This window comes from Triturus cristatus, chromosome 4_1, assembly GCF_964204655.1.
Source record: "Triturus cristatus chromosome 4_1, aTriCri1.1, whole genome shotgun sequence".
In the NCBI taxonomy this organism is placed as follows: Eukaryota; Metazoa; Chordata; class Amphibia; order Caudata; family Salamandridae; genus Triturus; species Triturus cristatus.
This window is the reverse complement of record NC_140585.1, coordinates 169658447-169682040: the sequence shown is the minus strand read 5'-3', so window position 1 is coordinate 169682040 and position 23594 is coordinate 169658447. Positions and strand designations below refer to the sequence as shown.

The 23594-nt window shown below is 46.8% G+C and overlaps 1 protein-coding gene across 4 annotated transcripts in view; it reads right to left on the bottom strand.

The window, feature by feature from the left end:
* The window catches only part of ZFP91 (ZFP91 zinc finger protein, atypical E3 ubiquitin ligase), a 284968-nt gene extending 263509 nt beyond the window's left edge, over window positions 1-21459 (bottom strand). For 2 of the 4 annotated variants that reach the window (XM_085651803.1, XM_085651804.1), the window contains exon 1: window positions 21016-21459. In XM_085651803.1, the coding sequence (XP_085507929.1) occupies window positions 21016-21386 (371 nt within the window). In that variant the 5' untranslated portion in view covers window positions 21387-21459. The remainder of the gene's footprint in view (window positions 1-21015) is intronic. The other 2 variants (XM_085651806.1, XM_085651805.1) reach the window with 2 other exon arrangements.
* Window positions 21460-23594: the final 2135 nt, after the last annotated feature.

Below are 23594 nucleotides of genomic sequence, written 5' to 3'. Positions count from 1 at the left end.
GCGGAGATCAGCGGCGCGTCCCGGGGGTCCCGGACGCTGGCGGTGGAGATCGGAGGACACCACAGGTGGGGGAGACCACACAGAGGAGCAGCAAGCGGCTTCCCGGGGAGGCACTGGAAGCGGAGCCCGCCCGCCGACTGCCACGGGAACTGTGAGTAGGCCGGAGCCGGCGAAATCGAAGAGCGGGGGCCCCGGGGGGAGTCTGACACCTTGCTGTGCCCGCCGCCGCTGTTTGGACACCGGAGCTTGTTGAGAGGTCGGCCCTCTCGCTGGGGGCTCTCTGCCTCGGAGTGGGCCCAGTAGCGGAGGCGAGCCTGAAGAGGGGTGACTAGCGCGTGGGAAGCAGTGGAGGAGGCCAGCCGGATCCGCGAGATGAGCCTGAAGAGGGGTGACTAGCGCTTGGGAGGCAGCGGAGGAGGCCCGCCGGACCCACGATGCGAGACATTTTGCGCTGCGGTAGCCTGGTGACGGGCCCTTCTGGGGGGTGAGGGGAGGGAGGGGCGTCCAGGAAGGCTAGCGGAGGACCCCTGAGGGGGAACAGTCGCAGCGGGGGGGGGGCTGCGGGAGAGGGGCCCATGTGAGCAGCGGCGACGAGTTTTGGGCCCTCGTTTCCCTTATGGCCCGGCAGCGATCGGACCTTTGTGGGAGCTGTGGAAGCGAAGCAGATGAGTGGCGCTGGGTGTCCGGTGGGCGCTTGACTATTACAGAGTGACCGAGAGGAGGGTCGCGGCGGGTTCGGCCCGGATTGGACTCAGCAGTAAAGGCGGCGGAGTCGGTTGCGGTGGGCCACGGGCCGGCGCCGGATGATTGTCGAGATGGCCGAGCCCCCTTAAGGGTGAGATAGCGGTGGAGCCCGTAGCACGTTATGGTCCCCCCGAAAGGCCTTTGAGACAAGACCTTGAAGGAGCTGTTTGAGAAACCCTGGGTGGGGCCCGCAGAAGGAGGTATGGCGGCAGGGGCATCGGGCCTCCCGCCCGTGCAGCCGGAGGGTTCTGAACTGATCACAAAGTCATTCTTAGAATCCATGTTCACAGGTCTGCGAACCGACATCCAAAATCTGCAGAAAGAATTCGCAGCGGAGCTCAAGGAGGTGTGTAGAGATGTGGACAGTATTGGGGAACGAGTTGCCAAATTGGAGGATAAGGGGGATGGCCGAGACGCGGAGCTGGCGGCGCTACAACAAGAAATCCTCCGGCTCCACGACCAGCAGGTGGATCTTCAGTCGCATGTAGAAGACCTGGGAAACCGGTCCCGGCGACATAACATACGCATTCGAGGGATGCGAAATACCTACGACTCAAAGGACCTCTTCGCTTTCATGAAGGAGCTCTTTAATCATATCCTGGAACGTCCGCTGGACACGGAGCTGCGCATTGACCGAGCGCACAGAGTGGGTCCCCAGCGCCCCGCAGCGACCAATCCGCCTGATATCCTAGTGTGTATACAAGACTACCGCACCAAAGAGGACATATTACTCAGAGCCCGTCGGCAACACCGCGTGAAATTTCGAGATCATGCGCCAGTACTATATCAGGATCTTTCAGCGCCCACGCTTCACAAGCGCAGATTTTTTAAGCCGATCACGACGCACCTCCTACAACGCAACAACCAGTATAGTTGGGGCCATGCTTTTCGCTTGGTGTTCCGTATTGACAGCACACTATCAGCTGCGGGCCCTGTCGGAAGCGGCTAAACTGTTGGGGGTGGATCTACCAAAGGAGGACAGTGGGGCAGAGGAGAGTCCAGCGGATACAGCGACGACCGGACCTGGCTGGCGCCGCCAGGGCCGCCGTAAACGCACTAAGAAACCTCCAGTGGCGGAGATCTTCAGAGGACAGCAAGCAGCACTAGAATCAGTCTCCATGGAGCTGCGCGGTGCCTCGCCTGGTGCAGCTGAGTAATGGCGGTGGCGGGCCATACCACTGGCTCTTTGCACGAGTCGCCTGCGGGAGAGGTGCTTTCTCACTGTGTCGTCGTACCTGGTGTCCCTACATCACCATCCACTGGAAAGTGGAGGACAATGGTTCTGGACTTTTGTTGTTCAATTTGGTGGGGGGGAGGGGCGGAGGGGTGGGTAAGGGGGTTCCACGTCCATCAGGGGGTAGGGTTGTGTGGGTTGCCAGCATGCGGGGAGCGGGGTGTACATGTCCTTGGTATAGTCTGTATGTGCGAGCCGCACCTTCTGTATGGCATATTTTAACACTACACCTTGCAACATATGGCGCCTGGTACACTTAAAGTATCAACACTTAATGTTAGGGGTCTTAACAACCCGGTCAAGCGCAGAGCGGTGCTGTCATGCCTAGAGACTTCGCAGGCGGATACATGTCTCCTTCAGGAGACCCATTTACTAGCCCAAGACTGTCACAGGCATCGATCTCGTAAGTTCCCGGTCCAGCTCTTCTCCTTCAGCCTTACCAAGAATCACCTTCCGCCTCCTCACCCACGCACACAAAGCCCTACACAACCAAGGCCCGAGCTACCTCAACAGCCGGATCAACTTCTACGCTCCCAAACGCCACCTCCGATCAGCCAACCACGCCCTCGCCGCCGTCCCCCGCATCTGAAGAGCGACTACAGGAGGAAGATCCTTCTCCTACCTGGCCGCCAAGACCTGGAACTCCCTCCCGACCGACCTGCGCCTGACCCAAGACCACCTCTCCTTCAGGAAGAAGCTGAAGACCTGGCTATTCGAGCAGTAGCGGCACCCCCCCCCCCCCCCCACCCCCAGCGCCTTGAGACCCTACGGGTATGTAGCGCGCTCTATAAGTGTCACTGATTGATTGATTGATTGACCAAGACGGCGGGAGTTGCGATATTGGTACCACACCGTTTTAGAGGGGAAATCCTGCAGAAGGAGGCTGAAATCAGGGGACGGCTATTGATCTACAGGTTTGCCTTAGGTGCCTTGACCTTCACTATTGGCTCAATCTATGCTCCCAACGAGGGTCAGGAGCGGTTTTTGCAGTCCGCCCTCACAGGGGCCACGGCAACAAGCGATCGGCTTATTCTCTTGGGGGGAGATTTAAATCTCGTTTTTGATAACATACGTGATAGATCTTGTCAGCGTACGCAACAAGCGGGGGCGCTCTCTGAGGCAGGCCTTGACAGATTACGAGAGTTGGGGCTTGAGGATTTATGGCGCAGCTTCCACCCGCAGACCCGGGAATTTTCTTATTACTAGCATGCACATAAAACGTACGCGCGGCTGGATTATCTCCTGCCGTCATCTGCAGTTAGAGAGCTGGCGGTGGAGATAGGGGCGGCCTCGCTCTCGGACCACGCGCCGGTGTTCACTACTCTGAATTTGCCACCGGTGGTCCGACCAGATAGGATATGGCGTCTTAGGGACGCCCTACTACACGAGAGAACGTGCTGAGCCAGATCCGCAGGTCAATCACCGATTTTCTTACACACAACGCCAACACTGATACGACCTTGGCGACACAATGGGCGGCACTGAAGGCGGACTTACGGGGAGAGTTTATTGCTATCTCCGTGGCTGACAACTTAGAGTGGCGCCGCAAGAGAGAAGAGCTTACGCAAAAAACTAAGGAGCTGGAGCAAATGCACCAGAGGACGGGTGCCCCCCGGATATGGCGGCAACTGAGGGCTATCCGGCAACAGCTGACGGCTCTTGATCAGGGTAGGGCGGAATATGCCGCTCTCCGTTTAAAGCATGCTTACTACACGGGAGGAGATAGGTGCGGACGCTTACTCGCACACAAGCTCCGGGAGGCCCGGAGAAGCCAGGGGGTTCGCGAGATCTGCCGGGAGGACGGTACGCGGGTCACTGACGAAAGGGACATAGCGGAAGCGTTCCGAGCCTACTATGCTGCCCTGTACGATGGAGCAGGGTTGTCCGCCGACGACGGGGCAGCCTTCCTAGACTCCTCAGTCGAACTCTCCGCTCTGACCGGGGTCCAGGCGGACCAGCTGGACAGACACATACGCCCTGAGGAGGTGATTGCGGCTATTTCCCGGTTGAAGCCAGCGAAGGCCCGGATCAAGCGGAGTTCATCCCGGAGCGTCAAGGCCCCGACAACACGAAACGCGTCATGCACCTGATCGAGAAGGCCTCCCGTACGTCGGGAGAATACATGTTACTCGCGATCGACGCCGAAAAGGCGTTTGACCGGGTCCACTAGCCCTACCTGGAACAGGTGTTGATGCGGATGGGGCTTGGGGAGAAATTCCGCACCCATATTTTCAACTGCTACAAATTCCCGTCGGCAATGGTCCGGGTGAAAGGACATACGTCCACCAGCTTCCCCATAACGCGAGGCACGAGGCAGGGGTGTCCGCTGTCGCCTCTGCTTTTCGCTGCGTATATGGAGCCCCTTGCCCAGAAGATCCGGCAAAACCTGGGAATTTCCGGGATTAAGTTTGGGGGGTACGTTCACACTATTAGCCTCTATGCGGACGATGTGCTACTTTCTCTATCAAACCCGAGGGAGGCACTGCCGGCGTGTGTGGCAGACTTGGATGCCTCTGCACGGGTGGCGGGGTTCAAGGTTAATGCGGCCAAATCAATTGCTTTGGACCTCTCCTTGACTCCCTCCACCAGGGAACACCTGGAGGGTTTACTTCCCTTTCAGTGGACGGCAGACTCGATCCCCTACTTGGGGATCCAGTTGGCTCCTACGCTTTCACGTGTGGTGGCTCTTAACTATGGTGCTTTGCGACGGAAGATTCGCAGGGAGCTTGGTCAATGGAAATACTATCCCCTCTCGTGACTAGGGAAGATAGCGGCGGTCAAAATGACCATACTACCACAGATCCTTTATCTTTTCCGCACAATACCCTTATACCCGCCGGCTGGCTGGATCCAACAGACACAGTCGGAGCTGGCCCAGTTCATTTGGAATGGGCGGAAGCCACGCATGAAGCGGTCGTTGTCCACTCTCGTGCCCGAGGACGGGGGGTTTGGGATCCCTGATCTCCGGCTCTACTTCCAAGCTGCGCAACTATGCTATCTGGTGGAGTGGAGTCGGTGGGAGTCGGAAAAGCACTGGCTGTTTCAAGATCAAGCGGTAGCGGCCCGACCCTTACAAGAAATCCCTTTCCTGCGGAAACAACACAGGCCCCCCAACCTCTATGCCTCTCACATCACCCGGAATGGATTTGGTAGCCTTCCACAGGTGGAAATCGGCAGGCTGCCGCTTTCTTTATCATATGTACGACGTTGAGGGGGTACGCCCGTTCCAGCAATTCAGGCAGGAGTATGGGCACCCTGAGGCGGAACGCATTCGCTATCTTCAGGTCACACATTGGGCGCTGGACGACTGGGTCCGACCGTTGGCAAATAGGCGGCTCTCCCAATACGAGCGGTGGTTAATAACGCGCTTATCTGACAGGCAACTGATTTCGGACCTCTACAAAACGCTTCAAAGGTGATTCCTTCAAAGGTGATTCGCGCACACATACAATGCGGGGAGGGTGCGATGGGAGGGGGAGCTCGGTAGAACTCTGACTCAGGAGGAATGGAGGGGAATAGCCTACAGGGACCGACGCTCAGCGTACCACATGGGACTCACAGACACACTCACGAAGGTGGCGACCTATTGGTATTATACGCCGGAACGCATACACGCGATGGACGAGAAGAGGGATGCGTATTGTTGGAGGCGCTGTGGGCAAATAGGTATCTTGACGCACTTGCTTTGGGACTGTGAGGGTGTTCGGGAGTTCTGGACTCGGGTGCTTGATGAAGTGGACAAGCATTTTGATATCGCGCTTTCCGGCGTATGTACTGCTGGGCCTCCCAAACCCTTTGACATATCCGCTTAAGTCGCGCTGGGGCAGACAAATAGCCATAGCGCTGGGTTCAGCGACACAGAACATACTTACGCATTGGCGTTCTAACACCTCACCAACTTTTACTGGCTGGTTGTACCGATTGTGGCATGTCCTGGGCATGGAAAAACTCACACCGACGCTATCTGGGGAGGGTTCCAAATTTGGAGAGTTGTGGAGGCCTTTCCAGTCATTATTGGCCACCGAATTTAGGGAAGTTACTTGTCCCCGTTATCTACGCTTGCTGAGGCTATCCGAGAGGCAGAATGAGGAGTAGAGATTGGATGATGTTGGGAAGGAGAGGGGACGGAATAGATGGACGTGGAACGAGGGGGGGGGGGGGGGGGGGTTATAGATTTATTATTTACTTCATGGCACCCTATTAGGGACTACTATGGCGTTCCCAAGTTGGTTGCTGCCGGAATAAGTACACAGCACTGAACTGAGAGACTCACGCATTACCTGGGGATTAAGCGAGGTGCTGTTATCTTTCTAGGTTGGCATTTTTCTTTTTTTGTGTATGTTTGAAATGTCAATAAAAAGATTTAAACCATAAATAATGACAGATGAGATCACCATAACAATAATAATTTCGGTACATAAGATTTATGTCCTAATTGCATATAACATCTTATTGCAAAATGCCAACAGCGCTGTGTGTCTACTGTTTACAAGGGCTGGGTTGAGGGTTCACACTCCCTGCAGATAAGAGCCTCTCTGGTAGGATTGTCGGACTCATTGCACACACTTTGGATGAACCTAACTTGTCATGGAGTAGAGTAAGAGGCACCTGTCTGTTTTCCTCTTTTCCCCAAAGGGGTGTGACACGTACTATCCTCTTAGGGCTAAGGAGATCAGCTCAGTTGCCCTCCGCCAAACTGGAGGGTTCAATGCAAGGCACTACCCTGGAATTAAGAGAACGCTAGCTGTATCATACTGAGTGTTTGATCTCCTGGGTATTTACCATAAACCATAGGTATGTTCTGATCATTGAGTGATGGCATAAGACACCATGAGAAGTTGTAAAATGCCATCTTATTTTGGGTTCATAATGAAGTACATATTTTCAATTTATCAAACAATACCCAACCAACATGTCTCATTCTTGCCAACAAGCCGCTGAGTTTCCTTCTAGGCTTAATATTAATCATGCAGTCGAATAGGTCGAGGCTCCTTCAGTGAGAGAATTTAATACGTGATGGCTGAAAGGCAATTTAGCTATACTAGCCAGAGAGAGTGCAATCATTTTCGTTCCTAACCAGTCTGCATATTTTAATCACAAATTCCTGAAAAAGCCTGATGTGTACAGCCCAGGCCGAATACGGTTCTTGGGAAAAGTAGGCCAAACCACTTGCGGCACAAACCCTTTGGCTTCCAGTACCACATTATGGATCAGGGAAGGGCACTGTCTGCAGTTTAGGTAATATTTTTGCCCATATGCTAATGCTGTTCAAACATGTATTTATGGTTCATTAATTGAAAGCAGTTATTAGGGTGAGCGGTCTAAGAAAATGTTGTAAGCTCTGCCTGCACTACCGACAGCTGTTCCAGTATAAAAATATGTACACGTTTTCAAAGTTTAGCAATATGAGGCTATGTTTAATGCTTCCAGAATGCTCTCTGATTTGATGCCAATATTTCCAGAAGCTTGAAACCAAGATTGATGATTTTTTGGTTTCAAAATAAAGTGTTCATAAGAAAATGAAAGCAGGAAAAAACATTTTTCTAAACTACTATTAAATGTCTGGTACCATTTCTTTGCAGCATCATTTAATAACATTTGTTGATGCATTCTAGTATTTCCTAAAAATATTGATAATGGAAAATCGGTGTAACCAGTTTCAATAAGATTCCGGGAAACAAAAATAAACGAGCATTGGAAAAGCTAGTAGGTCTGAAATTGGCGGTCTCCATTATAACAAACATTGGCAAAAGCAAAAAATGTTTTTGGTCTCCAAAGTCCACACTGCCACAGTAGTTACTGGCACTGAACAAAACTACTTTGTGTTTCGTAATGCTCCTTGTGAAAAAGCAGAATGCTGTCACTCACGGGAAGGGAAGGGGGGAGAGAGAGAGTTTTAATAAACACAAAAGGTCACATTCAATGACAGACCAAATTAGGGACCCTAATATTAAAGAAAGTCTCAAAAGTGCACCCATGGTATACGTCCTTACATTAAGTGCAGCTAAAGGGCTTTCGTGAATTCCCAAGAATTTACAGAAGTAGAACAAGAAATAGTATTCCTAGAAAATATTATGCATGTGTAGATCTCATGCGAGAATCTGAGTTTTTGCAAGTTCACTTTCCCTCCACACACTTTTGTCACAACTTTGGAAGACGGTTTACATCTGCCATTATCAGGAGTAAATTTCCAACATTTCTCAGTATGAGAAAAGATTAGAGAAGAGTTGTTGAAAACCCTTAAAGCATGCAAGTTAGTAGGTTTGCGTTCTAACCCTGGAACTATAGCTTAGCACTAACTTCAGCCCCAGTATGTAGATCTGCGGAAACGTGGCAATACAAGTGCATTGCAAGTATTCAAACAGTACTATGGTATGAACTCTGGCATAATCAGAGAGGTTATATCAGAGCTCTTATATAATGTGATTACTGCCATAATTTGTCGCTGCACTACATGGCACCAAAGGGGCATGTGGATTTTGTTAAACGACAAGTAGATTATAAAGCAACCTGCCCCATGGACAAGTAGGTATTTTATTAAAATCCACACCCCTGATTTATGGTTTTATCTACCAGGTTAATGCTCCGAGAGCAAGTCCTGATATAATAGCCACACTAGCTATCAATCTCCTACTGCCCATACTATTCTAGCACAAACCTTCCAATTGCATCCTCCCCCAAAAAATACAGATGTAGCACTATTTGCATATGTAATGCTGTTCATACCTTCTCCGACGTGCATCACTCACACAGTCATAGCTGGCATTAGCCATAATGTAAAACAGTCCACACAAGGACACTGCTGTTCAAAGCCTTAATGTTTAACAACCTCAGGAGTCCCTTCAATTCATACTTCCCCCGGTGATCATATCTTGATGCTCCCAACGCTGGCCTGCCCCTCATGTGCAAGGTCCTGCTGCATAAATACTTAGTGTGTGTATATCACTCAACTAAGCCCCTGCGTCTCATACTATTAGTGACCAAACCTCACACAAGTCTCTGCACCACATTCACGTGGTGTGCATCATTCGCATGAGCCCCAACTGCTCATACCCATAGTGTCTATCATTTACATGAACACCTGCTTTTCATAAGTCATTTTGCATCACTCACATAAACCCATGTTGGTCCGATACAGCCTCTCCACCTGAATGCACACCGGTCTTGTGAACTCACACAAGCCCATGCATACCCCATGCGCATCACTTTTGAGCTAAATTCAGTAAGGCTCATACCCACGATGTGCATGACTAAGCACCTGCTGTTCCTACCACCAATATGCATCATTCATGAGCTCATCACATATACTGTCAGCAGACAACGCTCGTACCCTGTGTGTATCAATGAAGGGAGTCCCTGCTGCTCATACTGTTAGTGATTATTCATCACACAAAACCATAATTTCTCATTCCTCTAATATACATCAATCAGAGAAGCCCCTGCTGCATCACTCACAGAAGACGTCTGTGCATAATTAACTTGTCTCCACTGCTCATAACCCCAGTCTGCAGCACTCTCAAGAGTTCCCTATTCCAATACCCTCGGTGCAGAACAGACTTACGAGCCTGCTGCTCAAACCCGCCCCTGATCAACACCAGTCAAACAAATCTCTGCTTCTAATATTCACTATGCGTAACACTAGTGGTTCTCAACATTTTCAACAGGTTTAGCACGCAGGATGGAATTGTACACAGCCTAATGCATGCACATTTGGAACCTTTTTGAAGAGATTCACACGTGTGTGCCTGCCTAGACCATAGTTACTTAAGCTACGGGAAGACCTTTCCAAATCAATTATTTACTAGGTTACTGCAATTTCACGATAGGTTGAAAAAAAGAGAATAAATAAAAACAGGGCTCAGAGTGACAGCAGCAGGAGTTTCAGAGAACAGTGTCCGAAGAAATAAAACAAAAAATGATGGCCAGGGGAGCATACTATAGCACAGACTCGTTTAGTTCAAAGCTTAAAGAATGCACAAAGACCCTTTCCCAGTTGCCCACCTCAAAATATGGCTTGCCACCAATATTAAACATCAAAACAAAAGTACTGAGAAGCAACGGAAACAAGCAATCAGGATATAATCACCACTAATACCAAACACAAAGCACTTAGGACGAGAGGAGAGGCATTGAGTTTTTTTGATTCTTTATTATAAATGTAAGAGAGAAAAGCAAATACAGCCAACGCGTTTCACCCGTGGCGGACTTCTTCAGGGCATCCCGAGAGGAAAAGTACTCCTGTAGAGATTAAGTTAAATTCTCATGCAGGTAGCGGGGAAAGATGAACAATTTACTGTATATATCAGGTTAAGTCCTTAATGCGAACCCATCCAGACAAAACAGTCTTATGGAAGATGTATTTCCAAAGAGGGACCCCGCAGTAGAGGAGCAGTAGTATATAGTTACAAGTGGAGATCCTGTTACAGCTGAAGAGTAGCCCAAATCAGCAGAAAAAAAATTGGAACTCACATAATTGCTCACTCTCCACCTATACATTGCTCTCAGTGAGTTAAGCACATATTACAGATATCTGTCTGTAACCTACATGTCACTATGCCTTATCTGCTCATGTTCTGTGAGTGATGAAAGCTTGTCCAATTCTGCAATGCTGGAGATGTGCTGAGGAAATGGAGTGTTGTACTTATTGCCTTCTTTGAGAGGGGAGTGCTTGCTTTGCTCTTGCCATTTTGTCCCAATTCTCCGAGTGTGGCTGTTGCCCAATGCATACCTACTTGTACTGATACTACACTAGCTGTACCTGTCCTTGGAAGGAAGGATGATTGCACTGTGCCTGCCTGAGGTGTAGCTGTTCCATTAAGAGGTGTGTGTTCCACTGCTGTTGTCCCATCTTATAAACAAAGAATAATTTGAATGCACTTGCATAACATGTTTAGGCCAGCCAGAAGCTTTTATCAAACCTAGGACAACACTTATTGCAGGGCCCTGATCAAAAGACTGTGGTTTCAATCACAACTTCCCAAATTGACTAAACTTTTTGACACAGGGCAATTATTTGTCATCCTTTTGCTTAATTTAAACTAGTTGTTGGACCCTGAATCAGACACTTTGGTTCGAAACACAGCTTCTCAGCTTGACCAGGCTGTCTAACCCAGGGCAATTACTTTTCTTCCTATGGCTTCCTTTTCAGTGATCATCACATTTGTGAGCAACTTGAAATATTTTTGTTAAGGGTGTGCACTGTATAAAAACCTCTTGTATAAAGCTTAATAGACCATTATGTTGCTCCATTAATAAGACAAGGATCTTTAATCTCTCGGACGATTACTCCAAAGCTTCCATATAAATCCTCATGGACTGGTTCATTCAGGATCCTCAGCGCCAAGATGCTCCCTCCGGAGCGAACGTCGCGCTCTAGAAATACCCCACAAATGACAAACAATGTACTTCTTGGCTCACTAATTAAATCATCAAGCAGAAGGGGAAAAGCATGCGATAGCTATCCAGGATCTAAATCGCAAAACGTCCAATAAAAAAAACTGGTTTCAATACCAGCATCCAAGCTTGACTAAACGGTATGACCATAAGCATTTATTTTTTTCCATATGCCTCCTTTTCCATGATCACCAAATGTGAAAGCATCTTGAAAGAGTTCAGTATGCACACTGTACAAGAACTTCTCTTACTTATGGTTTAATAAACCATAACGTTACTCCATCTATAAAAGGCACACACAGCTGCTCAGGGTAGTTATATGATCTAAGGTGCGAAAGTAAAAAAATCCAAAATATAGTGACAGTCACCGACATTTGTAGAACATTGGGAGGACCAGGCTGAAATATGACCAGTTTGCTTAGGCTGTGACGAAACTGCTTTTCCAGACAGGAAGCAAAACAGATGGGGCTGTGTAGAATTATGAGAGCTGGTGGTCAGCGCATCACTATCACTGTCGAGTGCAGTAAGGCAGGAGATGAATTGGTGTTGGCGATCTCAAAGCCTATGCACTCCCGATGACCAAACCCAGTCAGCTGCGAGTGTGACTTGGCAGCATAGGCATGAACCATTTCATAGTGGAGGCAACGATTTCAATGACTCACCATGGGAAACTTGCTGCATACTGACGACCTCACCAAGCGCCTGATGTGAGGCCTGCCCTTCACCCTTCCCACGTTCTGAGGCAGGTAGACATGCCCTATGGATAAGGCTCCCAGTTTTATGTTTTTTTTAACTTTTCCGTCCGTATTTATCCATATTTATTTTAGATTTTGTGGACAAAAAGAAGCTGAAACTAGTATAATTCCACATTTTTTAAACCGATAAATGTGCATTCATGCTTGAATGTCTGAGAGGCTTCAATGATATGAGAACCCACATATGGTAAATCTATGCACTTATATGAAAACATACACATTTTAGTATCAACCTTGTGCTTATGTACTGCGGTTTAAGCCTCGTTACTAAATTTCCTATCTTTTTTTAATCCTGTCAATCCGCACAGCTATTCGCTAGGCAGCCACGACTCAACAAGTATTGGCATAGTCAATAGGTCTTGCTTTTAGGACCTTATAAGTATTTAGTTATGCAGCACAATATCCTTGGTGCAACAACATCAACTGTTGCATGGCTAAACACTTATAAGGTCCCAAAGGCGAGACCTATTGGCTATGCCAATGCTTGTTTTTTTGTTACACTTGTTTGTCTCTAGTCTGATGGTTTCCTTTCTGCGGGTGTGAGCCGCCAGGAGTCATATAGGAGGGGTACCAGTCGTGATAGCTTGAGCATCACAGCACTGTCTGAAGCCTCCGCAGACCTAGTCATACGTTTTCAACTTATGCAGATGTCCCCTTCCTTACACACTATCCAGAATCCCCATGCACACGCCCAGTACATGTGTGATTGTCACAGACTGCATGTTAGATGCAAATAGTCCACAACACTGCTAGCCTGAAACGTCATCAAGGAAAATCTATGGTGTAGCCTGAAGTTAAATCCCCTTTTTTCCTTAAATAGAACACAATTTACAAGGTAACACTTATTTTTCTCAGACCCACTTACATTAGGTGACAGCTTTGTTTCTGCCCCACTTGTGATTGGAGTGAACTCAGTAGTGCGCAAGAGAGTGGGAAAGACATAGCACATATTGGTGAATACCAGCAAAAGTGCAGCTGGGAACCGGCACTTCTCGTGGACTCAGTGCCACTACTGGCAGCATTTCAAACACGTAGCTAATATTGTGCAGCAGCAGAGTACATCTCTGTACCGAAACCTCTGCAGATTCTGACTTTGTGGCTAGGGATCCTGAGAGCACATTTTGCAATTTTCCCACGAGCCACCCAGATGTGTGTGGGGAAAAGGTTCAAAGGAATAGACCCTGTGCATTTTGCCAAGTTTCAGATTAAAAATGCAACAACACATATAGGACACACGCAGAAGCACAAGAATGCACACAGAAACTGACACACACAGAAACAAGGAACCAAGCAGGGGGGTAATGGAACGTACAAATAAGCACACACAATGACAGACACACAGGAACGGACACAAGAACACATGTAGACACAAACGGGGAACGAATACAGGAAAAGAAACTTACATTCATAAACAGGGACACATCCACACACAATCAGGAACAAAGTCATAGATGTAAACGCACAAGCAAGGACACTTACACGGGGCAAACAACACTGCAGAGACGCTCGCAAGCACAAACAAATGAGACAATAATAGGGACATACATACACAAACACACGGCAGGCAAATAGGGATGGACAAATAAAGAATGAGCAGCGACACACAGGATGGACACGGACAAATAAAGGTACCAGCAAACAGGAAATCGGATTATGGCACATACCTACAGACACAGACAGGTGCAGCGAAGGAGACGCGCAATGAATGCACACAGAGACAAGAACACACACAATAAGAGCAACACAGAGGGATGCACACATGCACACACAGGGACAGGCTCGTGCACAGAAAGAAAATACACAAGGATCAATACATATAGAAACGCACGCACGGAAATGCAAACAGGAAAAAAACTGCACACAGGGACAAGAACACACAGTAACAGTCGCACAGGAGGTTGCCCTCAGTAACACCCAGGGACAGATGCACACAGAGTAAAGAAAATACAAAAGAACCAGTGCATAGAAGAATGCACACAGGGACACGCAAACACGAACAAATTCACACAGAGACAATAACACGCACAATAACAGTCGCACGCAGAGTAAAGAACACAGAAGGACAGAGGGTCACGCTTGAAAATTGAAAAGCCTTCAATTGCAGGAAACACACACCCTTTCAGAGAAAAATGTTTGAGGTTTGAAGAAGTAAACAAGTGGGAGGGGTGGGAATGCACGCGTGCGCTGGGGCGCGGCCGCGAGGTAAACTGTGGTGGGGGAGGGGCGAGCAAGACCGAGAAGCGGAGCGAGGCGCGCGCTCTTGGGAGAGCGAGAAGAAAGCCAGATGGCGCCTCTGCTCGTGCCTGTGTGCGTAACCTCACGCAGTATGCCACACAAAAAGTTGTGGTAGGCTTTTTAAAGCCCACTCACTAAATGTCTCGCCAGAGCAACGCATGCGCTGACTCAGGCGAGACCTAAAAAACAGCCCAATTTCTGTTTTTATCCACATTTAAAAATAAACAAATGGGTTTCTGTCTGTATAGGTCTGTAAAAACAGAAAAGAGAGAGCCTTACCTACGAAACAGGGATTGTTTCACTATTCCTGCTTTGCTATTGTGTCCCACTCACTTCTGATAACTTTCCTCTCTAAATTTGGGATTAAAGGTAAAGCTACTCAATTGTTTTCTATCTGGAAGGACCCAGTCTGTTAGATGTGGGCAGTTTACTTCTAAACCCTTTTCTTTACATTGTGGGGTGCCATGGGCTTGCACCATATTTTTTTATTTTAGCTGTTTTCATTTAAAACGTTTTATATAGCGCGAATGTGACCCAGGAAGGTATCAGAGTGCTTTACAGTTAGGATAGGTGGGTTATAGAGGTGGGAAGGGCAAGCATAACTTTATTATACATAAAACGAACAAGATAGGAGTGTGTCACAACTAGGGTAGGATGGATACTGTACAAGGAGAAGAACATTCAATACATAAATGAGCATAGCAGGCGAGTGCTGCGAATCAAAGGTGCACAATAATCTAGTAGTCAATCAGGGGGCAGTGAATAAGCAATGGACCAGGACCGTTTAAGGCAAGAACTTAGTTTTTAGGATTTTTTTTACTACCTTTTTGAAGGAATACCTTGCCCAACCTTGTTTAATTTGCATTGTTTTATTCATCTTTTGGTTTTAGCTTAATATTTTACGCAGATGATGCTCAGATCACTGTATTGATGATAGATGATGTACAAAATTCACCAATGATTGCCGATAATCTTACTTTTGATACACAAGTGAAGTGGACTGTTTCTTCTTGTTGTAACATCAGATCTCTGAAGATAAATGTTCCCTTCATACCGCAGGTGACTCGGGAAACAGTCACCATAGCACTGATCTCTTCAAGGCTTGACTATTGGACTATATCTTTACATCAATCAAGGCTCTTAAACCAAATTGCAAACAGCACAAAATGCAGCTGCGCAACATAATCCTGACATTTCGTGCTACCGATCACTCTATTGAGCTTATAAAACTGCATAAACTCGCAGTAAGTAAAATTTCTTTCAACGCCCTATGCATTGTGCACCGAGCTTCAAATAATTAGGGCCCACAATTTTTTTAGGTCCAAGTTTCACTAATATCTTCCTACTAGGACTTTGTGCTCTGCACAGAGCAGGATGGTTGACAGTACCTAGATATCGTAGGGCAAGACGAGAAAGTTGGTCCTTTTCCTATGCCACACCAAAGCTTTGGAATACACTTCCTCGAAATATCTCAGAACTAGACAATCATCTTCTATTTCGGTAAAAATCAGAAAATGTGGCTCTTCTCATGTTAATCTGAATTTAGTTAAGCTGGCATTTCTGTCTTCAGGTTCTTTAGCTGGGTGGTTTTAGGTTTAACGCCTTGACGTACTTATGCAATATATATATATATATATATATATATATATATATATATATATATATATAAATAAAATATCACAAAGTGGCAATATTTAAGCACCAAATGTGTTGCTGGAACAGAGAAGTAGAGTCCATTGCTCAGTCCTTCTGTTTTCAAGCATGTGGCAGTGAGATCAAAGTAAAAACATTTCTAGTTCATCCCAGAAAATTGTAATATAGGTCCAGCAGCTTAACGAAGGATGTACATAAATGTTGACATAACTTGACCAAAACTAGGAGACTATTCATCTATCGAGCACAAGTACTACTGAATGCTTCCCACTGCAACATATAGAACACACTGATTAAGAATATTAAGTAGGTGACCATTCATCATCCTATCTGGGTACATGAATGTATGGTAATATTCTATAAAAGGATTAGCTATTTCTAGCAGTTTTGTACTTCAGGTTTGTTTAGGTCTGTTTATGAAATGTATATAACAGTCCTGCAACACCTCGTATTCTCCTGTTAGTGTGTTAGCTACCTGTGCTGACAGTGTGAGGGAATCATGTGATGTTCTTTCTGCTGCCAACTGCCCGTAACTTATTCTTTGTGTAAGTGAAGATTGTGCTGTGGCTGTCCATACCTTTATTTTATTCCTTTAATGTGCTGAAGCTCAGTATGAATCTTTCTCTCCACATAAGAAAAAAAGAACCACATTGCCAATGCTCGTTTCTGTTCATGATGTGAGAGAGTGAATCCTCACATGTGAGCAGAGCTTACTTTAATGCATGAATCAAGCAGTTTTTAGGTCTTGCTGAGTCAGCGCGCATGCGCTGCCCAGAGAGACATTTTGAATGTGAGTTTTTCAAACTGCTGCTGGCTGGCCTAGCGCTTGCGTACACGTGAGCGTGCACGCGCGCAGCCGCCATGCGCTAGGCCAGCCACCAGCACTCAGGAACGCCTTTCTGCCTTACATTCTGACACTGCCCCCTCAGGTCGCACCCACCGACTACCGGCCCTCTGTCAACTTGTGCTGGCACTACCTACTTATCTTCTTGCGGCAACTTGTACTGACACTGCCCCCTCAGGTCGCACTCACCAACTACTTGTGCTAACACTACCTACTTATCCTCTTGCGGCAACTTGTACTGACACTGCCCCCACAGGTTGCATCCACCACATACATGCAGTGTCTACTTGTGCTGACACTGCCTCGCACCAGACGTGCCTTCAAGGACACGGACTCATCTGCCTATCTTCTAGCCATGTCAGGTTGTGGCGGATTTGACACTACCCACCCCTTTACCCCAGTGACATCACAAGTCTAACCATTTTCACGCACATAAGCCAGCCAGTTGCTTTCTGAAGGGCATGCACCGGAAACCTCAGAATGTAAACAGAGATTTTAAAGCCTCGTTCGCTATTTTTCATACGGCTTACTTCTTGACTGCAGAGTCCAGTGGCGTGCCAGGAGAGCTAAATGGCATGACAGGCTAGCATCTGTTACCTCTGACTACCCCCGACTGACGTGGATCCAGAGAACGACTAAAGCTTTCGTGACAATGTTTAGTATTTTTCAAACAGAAAAAAACATTTAGCATGCATTAACATTGCTTGAACTGCGGTTGTTGTGTATATCTTTAGTAAGGTTAGTTGTGTAAATTACTTTATGTTTGAGGTTCCTGTTTTTAAGGCTTATAAAAGGAGATGTGTAGATAATTCCTCCTGTAACTTCTTGTGTGGTTCAAACAAATTGGAAAATGTGGCCGATGACTACTAAGAAAGTCTAGTATATCGGTACCTCGCCCTGTGAATGTATAAGCTTCTGTGGGCTGCATGAATAACTTTACAGTAGCTGAATTTTTCGATCAGATTGTCTATACCTGCGAGTTGGAAGAGTCAGCATATGCTCCTTAATGGAAATGTGCAAGTTACTATTTCTGAAGTTTGCACGCGCTACCAGATGGCGTAAATGGGATTGCTTGAGGTCACAGATGTTTGGACTGGGATTCAGTTGCCATGGAAACAGTTTAATGCGTAATCTAGGTACGGAATATAGTTGCCAAAACGTCAAGTGCACTGAAACTACAAGATAATCTATTTTGCGTATAAATAAGTGTTGTCACTCCGCACTGCAAAATCTGTGCTGTAACCATGGGATTTTTTATCCTACCGCATAAACAAAAAGATGTACACGTCTCTTCCCGCAAAGTCCCAGCCAGAATTGCAGTGGCAGCTGGTGACATTTGAAAGTGGTAGGGCGGAAATCCAGGCAACTTTTGTGTCGATGTATGTTAGTTAGCAAACCTTGACTGAGACAAAAACTGACAACAAACATGCAAAATCAATAAACAAGTGAAGATCTATGCAAAGTGAAATTAAACGTAAGGGTGACAAATTGGTATCATTTTCAAACGCTTTGCAGCCCTCCGCATATAATGATCTTTTTGAGCAAGACAACAGAATGTGCTAACCTGAAAGGCAGGTCAACGGCCTTTTTTGTAGTTTTTATACAGCGCGAACTTGGCCAAGGGGCATCGGAGGGCTAATGCAGTCGCAGCTGGCAAAACAGGCGGGTGGGTTCGCGCGGGGGTAATCTATAAGTTATGTCATGCACAAACTGGTTTACATATGTCCCTTTATCAGCACCGTAGTGTGATGGTAAGCGCTATCCTGTAAATACTTCTGGCACTAGAAATCTACTGAATTCAGACATACGTAAACGCACTTGTGCAATCACACTACATCGCTTGTGCTACGACACCCAGTTTGTACAATGGCATGAATACACACACACAAACGTACCAGTGCACAGGTCCCGTATCACAACCCACCCCCGTGAGATAATGCCCCAGATTGAGCCTAATTGCCCCATCACAAGAGGCGCGCGTGCAATCATAAACACCTGTCCCTTCAAACACACTCCTGACACACTGAGGCCAGTCTTGTGAAATGTCACGATCCCGCCGTCTTCGTCATCCCATGCATACCGGTGCTGCCATAAATACATTCCAGTGCCGCACAAATTACCACCATAAATCCGATTAATGGATTTATTCACCTGCTGTCTTCATTTCTGTGCTCCGTCCTCCCACCCACCACAGCTGCGTCTAAGACAAACAGGTAGCAGTTGGCTGACTACAGAGCCAGCGCCGGGAAGTGAAAGGAGTTCTGGTTCACAGTGCACGAAAGCAAAGTTCACAAGTGAGTGAAAGGTGAGTCCTGTGCGCGCCTCTGAGGTCCAGGCACGCGAACGAGTCTCGCCAAGCGGGCCAGCCATGGAGCAGCCTACATAGAGAACAAGCATTGGCATAGCCAATAGGTCTCGCCTTTGGGACTTTATTCGTTTTTAGCCATGCAACAGTTGATGTTATTGCACCAAGGATATTGTGCTGCATAACTAAATACTTATAAGGTCCCAAAAGCGAGACCTATTGGCTATGCCAATGCTTGTTTAAATGGAGTAGGAGAGTTTGCAACATTTTAAGCGTACATGACAAGTGCATCCATGTCATGGCTAACACTTTCAGCCAATTTTGGTATTTTAGCCAACATGACTTTGCATGCTGGAGTTTTGCTCCCATAATGAAACTGTAAAAAGCAAAACTACAATTCACAATGCTGTTAGGTGAAAAAAATACATATTGGTATTACATGTCATATTGTCAAAGCGCAGAGTCGTAAAATGCAAAGTTATATTTTTGGGCTCATTCCAATGTCAGTGGGACCGCCATCGACAAGCCGTCGGTGGCTGTCCCACTGACATCTGTGCCATCGGTCCGACTGCCAGATTACGATTCCACCAGTCGGAGCGAGTTAGGCGGGGGGAAAGACTGCCGCCTCCAACAGGCTCAAGGAGCTCGTAGGGACGGCGGTCTTATTCCTAATTCCTATGATGGGGCGGTACCTGCATAGGCACCGTCATAGGGATTAGGATATCCCTTTCCGACTGACTGCCTGATCATGGCAGTCCCACCACAATGAACAAGCAGCCGGAAAGGACTCTGGGGGCCCCTAGCAAGAACCTGTGGGTCTTTGCTATGAGGCCAGGGTGGCACATGCGGTGCTCCCACAAACATTCATGCACCAGGTGTATGGATGTTTGTAAACATGCCCTTTTCTATTGAGGCTTGAGCAGCGTCCCTTTTACAGACCACTGCAGTAGCTACAGTAGAAAAGGGCAAGATTCCGACCACCTACGGGGCAGTTGCATCAGAATATTTTGGGTGGAACCACTAAGGACAGGTCAGGCGGTTACCATCCCGCAACGATGGCGGTCGGACGTTTAGTTCTTAGCTTTCTGCCTTTTTTGTTGCAGGAAGGGATTGAACAGCTGTGTAGGTGAGAGGACACAGATAGCATTTCAGATGCAAGTGCCAGATTCACCAACTAATGGGCGAACATTAACACTACCTATTTCCCAAACAAAGGAGCATCCCTCGAGCCTCTGGCCCACATCAATAAACATCAATAAAATCATCATCAATGTGAGGCATCAAAGCTATCGTTGATTTAGGTGAGTTGGGGAGGTCTGGGGATGTTTGTGTTCAGGGACGAGTCCCTGCTGATCTAGTTACTGACCAATGAACACAAAGGCCCCCTCCTGCTCCATTATTTAATTCACTACTATCAGCAAGGGCGTTAAGTCTCCACCGCCCACGACCAGGGTGCTATCTTAGGAATGGCAGACTCTGGTAGGGTGTAATACTAACAGGAGACTCTGCTGCTCATGACCCTACTTTTCATCTCGCACACCAGCCCCTGCTGCACATATCGTAAGTGTGCATCCCTCACATGAGCTCTTGGCCATACCCAGTTATTCACGAGAGCCCCTCCTGTTCACACCCTTTCTTAACACCAGTAAGCAGCACTTGCACAAGCTGTTCACAATCCAGGTATATATTGCTCACAAACACGAGATCCTGTTCTTCACATCCCTCGTGTGCATCACTCAAAACTTCCTGTTGATAATACCCCTGGTGTGCATCGTTCACGTCTCTCCCCGGAGTGTGCAGCCCTCTCGCGTGCTCCTGCTGTTCGCACCCTTCATGTACATCACTCACTCACATCAGCCTCTGGCGGTGCTGGTCCAGCGCATCCTGTGGCATCAATTGACTATCCTCCTCCTCCTCCTCTTCTTCGTCGTCTTCTTCTCGCACCACCAATGCCGCTTCTTCTTCCTCCTCCTCCTCCTCTTCCATGTCAGGAAGAAGGGCCACCCGCCCGACTCCCCGTCGCCGCCTCCGGGGACACTCGGCCTTCCTGCGGCGAGAGACAGAGCCCCCAGGGGTAGGCAGGGGAGTCCTGCCCCGCCGCAGCACCCTGCAGCGCCCCCCGCCCGTCTCTTCCACCAGCAACACCCCCTCGCACTGTTCTTCGCCGGACCGTGCACCTCGCTGTGACCGCACCACCTCCGTCGCACCCGCGCCCCCCGACATCAGCCCCAAACGGTTTCCAGCAACACCAGGGCAAGGAAGGGTGCGCGTGACGCCGCACGCAGCGAGCTGACGTCGCCTAGCCTATCGGCACGTTGCGGTTGCCAGGTTCGCGAGAAAAGAGCCCAAACTGCTCTAGAAATATCCCCTAGAACTGACTTTAAAGACTGTATGATGTGAACAGAGCACTAAATGGAACAGCGTCGGCACCGTTAATATAAAACGACCGGATTCTGAACTGTGACAGAAAAAAATTAGGTCAAGGATCCATTTTACTGTCAAAAGCAGACTGTATGGCGATTCATTTCAATTTGTACCTTTTTTGTGTGCCGTTTCAATGACTTTCATCTGACAGTAGTATACAACAATGTCTATATAATAAAAAACAAGCATTGGAAATGCAGTAGGTCTAGCATTTGCTTAAGTTAGAGCTATTGGCGCTGTAAATGGCAATTTTTTACCAATGTGTTATGGAGTGTGTGTATCTGGTGGAGTTATGTGAGTTGGATTGGAATTGTTAGTTGTGGAACTGTGTGTTATGGAGTGGATTTGTGTAGTGGAAGTATGTGGCATGGTGTGCAGTGGAATTTTGTTGATAGTGATTAAATGGTATTGAGTGCACTGGAATTATGTGTAGTGAAATTGTGTTTTATGGAGTGTAATTAAGTGGAAGGGTATTTATTTGGTTTTGTCGAGTCGTATGTAGTGGAGTTTAATTATGTGGTGTGCTGTTGAATTTTTTGACATAATGTGGAATTCCGTGAATTGAATGTATGTGGTGTAATTGTGTTGTTGAGTTGAATTATGTGTTTTGGTGTCGAATTATGTGTGGTGGATTGGAAAAGTGTGGAGTTGAATAGTGTAAACAATAATTTGTTTCATTCACGTTTCTCGTGATGGCATTTACACATTGTTTTTCCTACACTTCATAACCCTGTTGCCTGGTTATAAAACGCATCATTTTTTATACTTTCAGAATAAAGTCCCCTGAAGAAGGGCTTAGCCCAAAATGCATTGGGCAGAATAATGTGGAATTAAACAAATAAATCATCATGTACTATGGATGCAATTGTATGGAATCAAACAAAATAAAATCAACATACTGATAAAATCATTTACAAGACTTCTATGAAACTTTATTGACATTTCAACTAAGGTGTGCCTACTTGGGGACGTTACTCCTACGGATAACACTTGTTGTCGAGTTGAATAGTGTGTCATGGAACCGCGTGGATAGCTTTTTTTTTTTTGTTGATGAGAAAAACAAATAGGTAGGAGCTAAGCTCCAGATCTGTGTCTTTGGGTAAAAAAAAAAGAAAACTAGATATTAATACAGACGGAAAACCATAAAGTGCAAAAAAGAAAAATAGTAGAATATATGTCTTCTCTGCCTACGCTCCCTATACTTAAGCATCAGATGCCCCAACCTCCTGCACTTCTGCAAGACCCTAGAGACAGACCTCTTGCAACAGGACATTTATCATGCATCACGCACATACGCTTTGGCTCGTGGAACACAATGTCAAAATGTACATTAGGACTTCCACTCTTCTCCATGTATAAGATACTCCTCTAGTAAGTTAACTCAATTTGCACCCTCACACATAAACACAACTTAATAACAAAACAGAATTACTCCTTTAAATCGGAAACAAAGAACACTCATGGAAAATCAGTGAAACAATAAATCTCTCTTCTAATTCAGATCCGCAGTGGATTTATTTTTTAAAAGACAATGTGCTCCGATCTTTGCATGTGTGCCTGGTTTGCACAGAAGGGGTGTACAGTGCAGGTTCACAATAAAATACATTAACAACTGATAAAAGCTCAACCTTCGGTGGTACCGTATGGAAACAAACTGAATTGAAAAATGAATGATAGCTGCAGTTAGCCAGTTAGATATTCTTTTAGAAGCAGAATCTATGGTTAAAATATATTCTGAGGTTTCTTTCTACTATTTTTTCAGAAATTAGCACGTGATAGAACCCTAACACAATTATTTGGCCTTTTTGCCAAAGTATAGGCAAACGCAACACAAACTGTCTGCAAAACATGTTTTACTCAAATAACACATGGAAAGAACAGTTTTGTTTTGTTCATGTTAGTGATAAGCAGTACGTAATTCACAAATTAGAAACAATTATATAAAGTTATCGTGCCAATCAGAAACTGCAAAAATATTCATTATCAACATAGATGCAGTGGAATACT